Consider the following 13,051-nt stretch of genomic DNA (forward strand, 5'->3'; position numbering starts at 1 on the left):
CTAATCACTGCACTTGATCATACACGGTTTGTACTAATGTCAGCTTTACTTATCCACTGCTATTATACCTAATCAAGTTCTTATGTTTAATGATATACCATTACATTATGCAATCATGTTCTGTAACTTCTGAATGCACATTGTCGCACGAAATGAATGCAAAGACGTTTATGTATACAAAAATTGTGACTCTGTAACATCTTAAATATTTTTTATGCGTTCCCGGGCTGCGTAATGGAGTTCTGTTTCCGCTGTATGGGCATTATTCTGATAGGTATAACCTTAGATCGGAAGCCCTTACAGCGGTGATCGGTGATCGGTCAGTTTACCATGGAGGCACCTAATAAGTAGGCGACCGCTGTCTTTTATGAAGGGACAGACAACTTACATCCATGCCTTCTCCAGGATTCGAACCTGGATCCTTCCATGCGGTAGTCAGTGTCAGTTACGATTTTTTCGTCTGGGTGGCGATACAGTCATTGTCCTCTACTAAGGCCGGAAGAGGTGGTCCCTTTATTATGGTGGCACATAATAGGTGGGCTACCCTTGTTCCCTATGAAGATATATTTTTTCAGCTATCATCGGCTTTGTATTCATTCAATCCATTACGAAACCGTACACATGTAACAATATAAGAATTAGCCTACTTAAACAGTTCAGTTAACAACAGTTACGGTGCGCATTACATATAAACATGCAAAATGTGTGTTCACCCACTGTTTATGCTATTGGTAACTTGTCTATACAATAGAAAGGTATTAGCAACTACATTTTGGGGAACCAAAAATTATACGCAAACTTGTAACTGGCGTAATTCAAGGATTAATTGTAAAATCAAAGCTAAATTTTTGCGAATCGTACAATGTCAAGTTCACTTCGTATGTTTTATAATAATTACCATCTTTATTATACAAAATTCTACATATAAAATATATTTATATACATATAATAGTCTTAATTGCGTTTTGAGTTTGAAAATTTTATGAATTCTGGATCGGGATCTTTAGTTTGTCATATTTGCTTCATTTTCTTTCAACTATCAGATGCGGTCCACTTCATATCAAAAGAAATTACAGAATTCTTTGTCAAAATATTTCTCAGCGCATGAGCTGCGAATATTTTACTAAAATGAAAGGTAAAGCTAATTTAGTAAGATAAATGGCATTTTATCTTGCTAATCAATTAGCCTACCAGTTTCTTTCCTGAATGCATTTTTGCTTCTAATTATTTCAAGCTTGCTAATATAGCATGTAAATATAAGACGAAATAAAAGAAATTAAACGCAGACAGAATATAATTAACTCATTTATTGGAGGCTTATCTACGACTTTATTTAATAACTCGTCTATTTTGTTGCTTCCGAATAACGGTAAAAAATTTAAAATTCAAATTTAAATACTAGGAATTAATGCTGTCCCAATTTTGAGGAAGAACTCCCCAGGGTCGGTCTAGGGGGTCTCCTATCCTCTTCCTTTACCAACAATCTCTCGAGAGAACTTTCGGCTCGCCATCTATTTGAGTATCCCCTTGCCGCACAGACACTATATTCAGGCTGATTGAAATAATAATCATCATTCTGATTAAAGTAGTAAAATATCAAGTAATAGTCTTAGTGGGCATCATCGGCATCCTTCGATTTCATTTTGACTTTGGAAATGTTTTTACATGCGTTCTTACATAATTTTGACGTTAGAAACGCTCTTAACAAAGTGTTTTCAGAATGTTTGAACCATTATGTTATGTATGCTGCCATGTTACATGCTGCCATGCTAATGTTGCCACTGCGAGAAACATCACGTGTTTGTCTTCCACGCGCCTTGTGTACAATCAGTTATCAGGATATTGCCATTTGGCAAAACATTAGATATTTATATTTATCTTTTGATTTTAATTAGTCTAAATTATTTAATAAATAAGCGATTTTAGCAGTTTATGAAGTTTTAGTAGTTTATATATTCATTTTATTTCTAGTAATATATCTAATTTATAGAAATTAAAATATATTCCTGTAATTAATATAAGATATTTCTACTATTATACATTACATATCAGGCACAGAAGTGCCTTTGCACCAAATGAAAAATAAGAATATCGCTAAGGAGAATTTAAGCGATATATGCAAGTACTGTGCATAATAAGTTTAAACCAGTAATTATCTAATATCTGAAAAATTATTTCAATGGCAAATTGTTCCGAAATGTTAATCCATACACATCAAAAAGAAATCACACAAAAAAAATAAAGAATATATTTATTATTAAACAAGTATTTTCACAAAGCAAGCATTACATCCTACAATCTGTTAATAAGCTACGAAGATTCTTTTACACATTTCTCCAACAAAATAAATATTTTCATGAGAGTCTACATGTGGTTTTGAAGATATAGGAACTTGGATTTGTCTAAAGTTCACGCACATTCAAATCCACAACGGGATACACATCTGGATACATTAAAGATTTCAAAGCATTCCATTAGAAGATGCTGTTTAATACGAAAAACAACGTGATCGAAATCGTATGCGCACAAATAGGAACGGTCTATATAATATCACACGCAGACTGAGTATTTTAGGTAAAGTTAAACACCATAAAGCGCGTTCCTGATGAAATGGACTAGGGTTTCTTTTGTCTTCAGATCTTTTTACTTTCAGTCGACAGAAAGAAACACAGAAGATAGTTGCTGGTTTCAATAAGTGTTTCTCTTAAATCTTCAAGAACTGTATCTTCGATTCTCATCAGGTTAAAGGTATTTGAAGGTATCAAGTTTAAAAGAATTCTGTTAGAGATTTGTCGACAAGCACATTTTTTTTTTTTTTTCCGTCTGTGTCCGTCAACAAGCATGTCATTGATTTATGACACCGGCAGTAGTCACGACATGAGTTTTGAAGAGATACTACATCTTCCATTTAGGGGCGTAGTGTCAATTCAGTAGTGTCCGGCACTGAAGTTATCATATAAAATGACTATAGTTATAATTAGGATATTTCTATTTACATACTAAATTTCTTTAAACCTATCTAAACACCGAAACGATTACTATGCAATTCTCCTGAAATGCATAGCACATGAACATAGCACACATAAAAGCAAGGAAAATATGCAGCTCGCTGGCAAAATGGCAGAATTCAAGTTGTGATCTTCTTCCTCTTTCGTTGAACCTAACAAAAGAAAAAAAAATCTTAATCAAATCTAATCTTAACCAAACATTTAAATACCTTACACAGACAATTAAAATTTTACAATGACGTACTTTTTGTACAAGTTAAACACATATGTTAAAAAATGAAAAATAAATAAATTTTGGGGAAATTCATTAAGGAAGAAAATAAACTGTAAAATTCTTAGAAGAGTTTGAAGGAGATTTCTCCTTCCCATTATTCGGAGTTACAAGACTGTGAGTTATGAGGCTGCATTCGTCATTTCTGGCTTCCCACCTATTGATTTAATAATCTGTTATTACCAATCTCACTTGTTTGACAACAGTCAGCACAAGCCCATAACATTCATCGTGGCAACGAATCAAATGCGCCTGCCCTAATACCGCACAGATACTATACACTTACAAATATAAATGCCTTCTCCGGGATTCGAACCCGAGCCATTAAGTACGGCAGTCCGAGTCGCTAAATACTATCCCAGTTAGGCAGCATTTAATAATCTTAAATGATCTTGATGCTAGGTTTGGTTTGGTTTATTTAATTATGGCAAAGCACATTTGGGCTATCTGCCTAAGGGAAGGGATGCCTTCGTGGAGGACTTTCTAAGGGAAACTGGCTCGTATACACGTTACACATGGGGAAAACCACGAAAACGCCCATGCAGCCAACCCGTTCGCGGAATTCGAACCTCGGACCGAACTACCAGTGATCAGCGACTTTACCGCTCGGCCGCAATCTTGATGCTAGAGGCAGTGACTACCCATGCAGTGCCCTTAATGAGATGCTTTTTTTTTTTTTTTTTTTTTTCAATGAGCTTCACTCTTCAGACTCTTTCTGTGAAAGTTGTTACCTGTGATAATGATTAGGTCAGTATTTTCAAAAGTATAAAGCGATTTGTTACTGATCACTATTTTATTATTAAATATATTCCTTATCCTTTCCACAGCTAGATATTATGCATTATTGCTGCATTATATCTCTTTTACTGAGTATTACTGAGTTATTTACTTACTTCTGTAAGCCTCGTGGTATACATTGTGGAACACGAGGAGTTTGCATTCTTAAGTGAAGTGAGAAACCCCCTATACCGACCATATTAACTTGACCATTTTCAATGTACCTTTTCTCAAAATCTGCTACAGATACACGTCTTAAATTTTTTGTGTAATTAAAATACACCTTTCTAATTAAACTGAAACGAGCTTTTGAAAAATTTTGAATTTTAGAATAATCTATAGGATATTGTATTTGCCATACTAAAATTTAGCACTTTTTTACCCCCTTCCCCCCTCAAAAAAAAAGTTAAAAAATTTTTCTTCATTTATCACAAAAAGCTCATTTCAGTAAGCACTAGAAAACATAGCAAATAAGCCCAAAAAATTTAAATACCTGTGAGCAGTAGTTCCTGAGAAAAGGTACATCGAATATAAAAAATCACATTTGGAGAAAAACGAATTTTTACTCAGTATGAGTAAAGTCAGTTACTTGCGGTGTATTATTTATTTTGAAAATGCTCATTTATCAAAACATTCGATGATAAACTAAAAGTAGATTTTTCACAGTTCTAATTTTCATTAAGATTAAAGTATACTATTTTAAGGAAGATAAACGCATAGAGAATTTGAAAATGCAATCATCTCAAATCACCATTTTTTGTAAATTTTTGGCTTCCAACACCCCTTAATTTTTTTTTAATAATAAAAAAATAAACATAAAATAAATACTAAAAACTAACGTCATACTGCGGCATTTATAAATAAACATAATCGAATTTGATTCTGTAGTAGTTTTTCAGAAAGGAGGCGTTTCAGAAAGGAGCGTGTACTAGACCACTATGGTTATGTCTGCTTTCCACGTGTTTCTTTAGAAGAGAAAATACAGTTGCTGCTAAACAATAAATTTCAGCTCAGATTTAAACACTCGTATTCCCACGAAAGTGATAACAGTTATTTCAGAATAAACTGCAAAGAGGGAGTTAGATTACAGAAACTGAATATCTTTCGTGCAGAAGTTTCCCCGATGTAATTAACCATCCCACTCATTGACTGCTACAATGTTTCAAATGTTTCGGCGCATTTCTACAAACTGGATCTCATAAATACATTTGATTAGCGATATCTTAATGTTGCATCAACGCTCCCCCGCTTTTATAATGTGTATGAGTGTATGGAATACTTTATTCCCACACAAGTTGAAATTTATTGGGAAATTAATAGGGCTGAGAACTCGCAAACCAGACACCGTTTGCTTTAAACACATTAAAAGCTTCCCACAGATAACTTAATTCTAGGTTAAAGTAATGAGATTTTTCAAAGCAAGTCCGCAACAACATAGTTTTGGCTACCCAAAAAAAAAAAAAAAAAAAAAAAAAAAAAAAAAAAAAAAAAAAAAACTAAACAATTAAATCTACAGGAATAGGTAGAAGCTAGGCCAGCATCTCTGTAGTACCATAGATGATGGAGGTATACCAACAACCTCTCGAGAGGACTTTTGGCTCGCAGTGTATTATGAGTGCCCCATGCCGCACGGACACTATGTGCGTAGAGACATCCATGACTTCTCAGGAATTCGAACTTGAGCCCATCGATACTGCAGTCAGAGTGACTAAGCAATACACTAGCTGGGCGGCATACAGTAGCATAGTACATACAGTAGCATAGCATAGCCAAATAGTACAGAGAAGGTATAGTCCTTAAATATTTGGCCAGCTGATTCGCCGCCATCCGCTCCGCATCCAGTATTTATTGAAAATAATGATTAATAATGATTTAGGAAGTAAAGAAATTACAATAAACTTTAAGTATTATTTGAAATTCATAAATTAAATCAAACATCTGTTTTGTTGTAACAAAAATAACAGATAATCATGGTAAGTATGAAGATAAACAGAATGAGGTAAATGTAATAAATAATGGGAACACAATGTTAGTTATAAAACGTTATTATAGTTTACAAAGGTCACAAGTGGGGTCCTTTAGAACATATTCACAGAATGTAAAAGTTCGTTAAATTTATGTAGTATGAGAACTTATACTAGGCCGTAGGAAGAGAATCGTCGTGTAATCTTTTCAAACTTTATATACTGATGTTTATCTTTAATTAGAAACCTTTGGAATGCCAGGAGGTCTATTTATGGGGATTTTATGGAATTATTTTCAGTTAAGGAGCATGAAAAAGTGTAATGATCAGAGGTTGTGTATTCCCTACCTATGCAGATGTCAGAGCATTACTCAAGGCAATTTATTTAAAATTCTGTAGGTAATTTTATTGTTTTTATCCAGATTTCGAGCACAGAACATACTTTGTATCATCACCATCCATGACGCGACCGCCCAGGGCTGGCCAAGGCCTTCTGAACTGGACATTTTCAGCTAACTCTACTAACGGCCAAACTCCTCCAATTGATAGTTTTAAGGCCTAAAGATCCAACGAGATCTAGTTCTTCTTCTTCTTTTAGTATGTTACTCTCTTTCATACGGTTAATATGCCCTGCCCAACTGAGGCGACTTATTTTAATGTAATAAACAACAGTTTTTACGTCCTTGTACGAAGTAAAAAGGAAGAATTGTTATCGCGAAAAGTTTCAGGCAGCATATTTCAACGAAAATATACATTTTGACCGCTTTCGAATGCAATTTAATGATGTTTTTGCGTGATATCTGTACGTAAGGACAGAATAAAAGACTATTTTCCTCCAAAAAAATTATAAAACTGCTTTAAAATGAATTCTGAAGAGAATTTTTCGTGGCGTCTGTACGAACGTATGTACGTACGTACGTACGTACGTATCTCGCATAACTCAAAAACGAGTAGCCTGAGAACGTTTAAATTTTGTATATAGGACTACTATAACATGTAGATGTGCACCTCGTATTTTGGTTGCAATCTGCCGCACCAAACGTATATAAATATATTTATATATATATATCCACTCTGTTAACTGGCTCAGGAATCTCAGTTTCTTTACTGTTATATGTTTGTGAATTGTACATTTTTTACTTTAAAAATGATTGAATTATGTTGTTTTTATCTTCCGGTTAAGGTTTTTATGCGTTTAGTAAATCTGTATGCAATATTTTTAGAATTATCAACATTTTAAAGTTGTTTCAGTGCCGCTAAGCCTTTTTTTTTTTAATGGCGGCCATTGTTTGTTTATATCTGAAATAGCAGAGTAGTTGGTTTGTTGCCAATCTAGAGAAACATAGCTTCGCAACAACAAAGATAACGCCTTCATTTATTATTGCGAATTAAATCATGCTTAATCCTTGCTGAAATTTTTTCGAGGAAATAAGTTTAAGATTTACATCGTAATTTTTAATACAGATATTTTGAGTTTTTATGTATTTTTGCCTTGTCGCGAAGGTAGAACTGAATTAATTGAATGAGAAATACTCAATCGTCTGTGAAAAGTGTTTCTTTTTTGTTTGCTTAATTTCTTTTATACATCATTCTAGCTTTATTATAGTATTTGAATGGAACATGTGGCAACGATTAGATAATTCTTTAAATGATATAAATTTTGTGCATTCTGAGTTATAATATGAACGAAATATAATACTGTTAAGTGAACCTAGCGCCAGAGTGTCGCTATGGTAAACAAATAGAGTGAATTTTAAAGAATGCATTTATTCTATTCTGGTTTATGCGCTGTCGGCGAAGTTGATTTAATTCAATCCAATAAATTTAAAGGAAATGCAAGAAAAAATGCGTATAATTTAGTATTTCGTACAAGGAAGTCATGTGGTGTACACATCAGATTTTTTATTTTAATGTAATGAATTTTAATAATTTATTATTTTAATGTAATGAATCCTTAAACATTCGGTATAATTCGGTGTTGCGTCTCCTACACCAGATACCTGATTTTCTCCGAAAACGCTTCTCAGGAGCTTGCGCTCAGAAGTACCCAAAGCACTGTCATAGTTCAGGTCTCCGAATAAGTCAGGATAGAACGGATTAGGGTCTTGAAGAGTAAAACAGCCTTGTCTTTCCATATAAAGAGCCAGATTTAAGTAAATTCGTTAATCCATAAAAAGCTTTATTAGCCGGAACACTACGTCTCTTTATTTCCAGTAGAAGATCGGTGATTTTCTTAAACATCAACAGCGGATAAATTAAATCTGTAAGAACACAGTTTATATGGAAACCCGAAAATTCATTCTCAAAGCAAGCTTTTTGAGTACAAGGCAAATCGCCTGAAACATTTATCGGAACTCGCAATTATTTTATTATTGAATTCATTTTTGATTCCCCCAAATACCTCAATGACCGTATGTTAACAAACTGATGAGCTAGACGAGCTCGATGACTAAAAATGACTAATGTGACAAGCTTGATGACCGACAACCACCAATATGATAGCAGGGGCGTAGCTAAAGGGGGAAAAGGGGGCATCTGTCCCCGGGAGCAGAATCCAAGGGGCGCCAAACTGATGTTACGACATTTTAGAACTAAATGTTTTCCATCCTTGGCAAGCAGTAGGGGGCGCGAAATCTTCAGTTGTCCCTGGGCGCTGAAAACCCTAGCTACGACTCTGTATGATAGGCTCGATGAGCCACAAAGCAAACAAATTTCATGTCAACTGTAAGCAAAATAGTGATATAATCGTCATAAAGATTCTTTTTATAGAATCCAGGATATAATCCTGTATCGGAACAATGCTCTGAAATCCAGGATAGTAACTAAAAATTCAAGAAGTGTGGTCACTTTAGTTTGGGTTGTTTTCAATTTAACCCATCAGTATTACTTTTCATCTTCTTAAGAACTTTTTACAATTAAGCGTTTGTTTACTCATTTCTACAGGTAAAGGAATGAAATAAACAACGAAAAATATAGAAGGCTTAAGTTTTAGAAAAAATAACAAGCCATTACAATGATTTTTCAGAAAGCATCCTTAGTCAAATATTTGCTTTGACTACATTACTCTGGATATTCGGTAATTATTCCTTTGCGTAGTAATTCCTCTAAATAACAGTTTCTCAGAGTGACTTGAATCATAATATGTCGTTGCTTTGCATTCCAGTAGCCCATGAATACATTATGGGCGGGAAGAATGAGAGCCATTGGTTGCAGACCTTGGACAGCGATGGTAACCGTTTGATTTCTGTACTCAGTATCCGAATCTGAATTGAGGCAACATGCGAAATGGTATCTGAGAGGCTCACATCCTCCTGCAATGCCAGCCCTAGACATTTTGCCGCCTGGTGCAATATCCGTGACTTGTAAAATATGCTGCCCAATGTCTACCTAAATTCTAAAAATTTTGCTGCCCCTAAATCCCAAGATCTATGTATTATGCACTACTTGTATATAAGCATGTACTATGAACTATGTAAACTATGTAAGCATATATTATGAACTATGTAACTATAAGCATATATTATGAACTATGTAGCATGTATACATGTATGCCCTTATAGGGCCCATGAGGTGTCGCCCCGGAGAGTACCCGAATAGTCTAAGTAAGCCACACGGGTGGCGTAATGGCAAACCGCACATTGAGTTGATCAATGTTAGCGAATTTCGCTCAGTGCGCATGCTCAGTGGCGTGGGAGGAAATAAATACTGGCGACTAAGCATAAGCAACCCTGCGCAAGTCTGTTCGTTACGTAGATCTTATCGACTGTTTACAACACTATGGAAATTTGTTTCTGTTTATTGGATTTGCTTCTGTTTCATTTCAGTTTGGTTTATTTTGTGCATAGAGATTACATTTATTATCTGTTCTTTATAATAATTTCTTTGACTTTAATTCAGTGATTTATTCCTTAATTTGTTAAAATAATAATATACGAATGAAACGCATGGCAAATACTCGATCGCTTTTATTCCTCAGAAGAATAATCAATAAATATTCAGTTAATATATTTTGCAATGTTTCCTGTTTTGTAATAGTTCTTAAATGAAAATTTGCCAATTTACAATCGGTATTTACACTCTAAGTAATGAAACTACGTACAAACTAACAAGTTTTAAAAACCCGAACTGTTTACACCTAGATAACAGAAAATCAACAATATGCCGAATTTATCCTCTTTTAAAATTGCGCTAAATTCCCCTCTGGGCATGCGCAGAGTGCGAAATTCGTTTAACATTGGTCAACTAAATGTGCAGTTTGCTATTACGCGCACGGGTGTCCAGATTCTGCTCTCAACTGTCAACTGCCCCTAAATCTCGCTGCCCAGGGCAGCTGCACAGGTTACACCGGTTCTAGCGTCAGCTGTGTCCCTCTGTTGTCACCAGCCTCTTGACAGAACTTTCGAAAGATTAGATTTTATACGTCTCTACTCCGCATGAACGTGATAATCATGAACATCTGCGTTTTAGCAAAAATTCGAACTCTGGCCCATCAAGTTAGCAGCTATCTTTCTGGATCATTGCATCTCATGGGAAGACCTGCCATCAAATTCAAATCCATGCGTACTGTACCTATGGATTGACATGAATTAACGACAGTATCCACGTAAATTTTCTGTGCATCTAATCTTCAGTGCTTTTAAATAACATGAGTTTTCTACCATGCTAAATTGAAAATTGTAACTGTATAATCTATATTATTAAACTCCACGAGTGTCGCTTATGTATTTAATTCGCATATGCTAAAAAATAAATTACTCACGTGTTGGGGATTTCCTGTCTCTGGAATTCACATTATCATTCTCCTTCTGGTACCAGTTTGGATCATTAGGCACAGGTCGATATAAAGGATCATCAACATTATCAGGACTCAGAGTAGGATATTTAGGAACATGTGACACGGAAAGACCCAAATCTGGACAGGAAGCTGCAAGGGGGAAAATATATGAATGATTCTACCAAAGAGTAGCCGGATTTTATTGCGCAAGCAAAAATAAGCAATTATTTTGCAAAATAATCTGACAAGTACGATTGAAAATGCTAATAATGCTGTTTAGGATATATATATGCAACAATGCGGTGTATACTTTAAAAATAGAACTGTGTTTATATTATTTAATGGCTTACCATGCTTTGTTATTTGCATTCCATAAATTAAAGGATCTTCGCCTCTGATGCAACTATGTCCAGCTTCTTTAATGTAGGCTTCTTTTCCACTTTGCAGAACTTTACCTGACTATTAAAAAGTAGAAAAGCAGGAATTAGAATCTGTTGCATTAAAGACAATTCGAACGTAATTTAATGTATACTTGAAAATATTTGAAGAACTTGGACAAGACAGATACTTACAAAACACTGAAAGCCATCCATTTCTCTTCGCTGGGTGTATGTAAAAGTCACGCCACCAGGTTCTTCCCAGCTTCCAAGACATCGATATTCCCTCTCTGAAAATAAAAGCCAATCGTAAATGGAAGTGAACTAATCATTTACAAAAGAGTTCATTTTTTGTTCATAAATATTACACGAAATTGAAGATTTTTAATAATCTTCCTCATATGGGTTAAAAACTCAATCCTTTTTTAACCATAAGAATTGCTTTAGAGCTATCATAAGCGGCAAGGTAATAAGATAAAAATGTTGTTTCGAGCAAAACATTTTTATTTGCATAGTTTGTTTTTAATGTATACTATGTCATTTATATGAGATACCTAACGACTAAAATTGAAAAAATCTGTACATCGAAGATAATAAAATCATAAAAACAACGCGAGGTATCATATGATTTTATGATATTAAAGTTCGTGATGATGCTTATTTGTGACTCCAGTAAAATTCCAGATATCTGAAATAACTGGGACCACTGCTGATGTGTTATCGGAAAAATCCAAATAACAAGGTCAACATGTGTCTTTGAGCGAAAAAAGTGATGAAGTATATTTCAAAATGTCGTTCAGGCTTACCATAATAAGTAAGTTAAATTTATTTATTTATTTATTTGTCAAAAAATTACGTTTCTCATATTTTCTTTTTTAATGTGCTTGTTTTTTTTAAAGTTCATTTAATGATCCTGTTTTACTTTTATGAGAAATAAAATTAAATGAAATTCAAAATAAAATGATTCCCTTTCTTGGTGCATCAAATAGGTTCTTATTTTATTATTATTTTTTTTTCAATAAGGAAAGGTACAAATTTTATTTTGTACAACTTTAATTTTTTTGTGCATATTATGAATAAAAGTTTTTTAATGTCTTTATTTTATTTTATTTATTTATTTATTTTTTTCAAAATAACCACATTTTCTCCCTCCTTTCCGCATGCCTTCGTGGTGTAATTGGAAGCATACTCGACTCGATTCGAGAAGTTCAGGATTCGAGTCCCGCCGAGGGCATTGCACATACTTCACCTCTCCTGCTCCCCCCCCCAAAAAAAAAGAAGAAGAAAAAGAAAACACCCAATAACTCTGCATATCATTTGTATTTGAGAAATGAAGTTCTTTTAAATAATAATAGCCTTACCTTGATCTTTCTCTTATGCTTTGCCTAAAGAGCATTTGTAATTCTCTAGAATGCCTAGGTAAAGTATATAATAATTCTCATATTTTATACTTTGCCTAAAAAACTACAGGTATTCTATAAATTATCCAGGTATTCTATAGAATGTCGGCGTTTCATACTTTTCCGGTAACACACACACACACACATATATATAGTCAAGAATGCATTTAAAATTCTAACTATATGTTCTTTTCACTTTTAATGGCGACGGTCTCTTATTTGAAAGTTCGTGAAGTTAAATCCACAGCCCCGTAGTCAAGTTGTTTTTCCTGCCTTTTCTACACTTACAGTTATAGAATGTTCTGGAGATATTTAAAGCGAACTGGAATTGCTGACGAGGCTGACGTCATTTCTTGGAAGCTCCGTCTTTCCAGAGGCTATAAAAAGACTCGCAAAGGAATATGGGGGTCTTTTCTTTAATGTAACGATGCAGTAAACTTCATACAAAAAGTTATTAGTAATTCCTTTTTATTTACTCCGG

The 13,051-nt window shown here is 34.2% G+C and overlaps 1 protein-coding gene across 1 annotated transcript in view; it reads right to left on the bottom strand.

Annotated features, from left to right (window-relative positions):
- Nucleotides 1-2,234: 2,234 nt before the first annotated feature.
- LOC118193456 (uncharacterized) overlaps nucleotides 2,235-13,051 on the bottom strand; it is a 167,056-nt gene continuing 156,239 nt past the window's right edge. Inside the window, exons 12-15 of the mRNA XM_085825202.1 lie at nucleotides 11,366-11,460; nucleotides 11,144-11,252; nucleotides 10,779-10,943; nucleotides 2,235-3,160 (exon numbers count right to left, since the gene is read on the bottom strand). Coding sequence (XP_085681328.1) covers nucleotides 3,039-3,160; nucleotides 10,779-10,943; nucleotides 11,144-11,252; nucleotides 11,366-11,460 — 491 coding nt within the window. The 3' untranslated portion in view covers nucleotides 2,235-3,038. The remainder of the gene's footprint in view (nucleotides 3,161-10,778; nucleotides 10,944-11,143; nucleotides 11,253-11,365; nucleotides 11,461-13,051) is intronic.

Source organism: Stegodyphus dumicola, chromosome 10 (assembly GCF_044657685.1).
Source record: "Stegodyphus dumicola isolate Sdum_Otavi_A_Nest chromosome 10, ASM4465768v1".
Lineage (NCBI taxonomy): Eukaryota > Metazoa > Arthropoda > Arachnida > Araneae > Eresidae > Stegodyphus > Stegodyphus dumicola.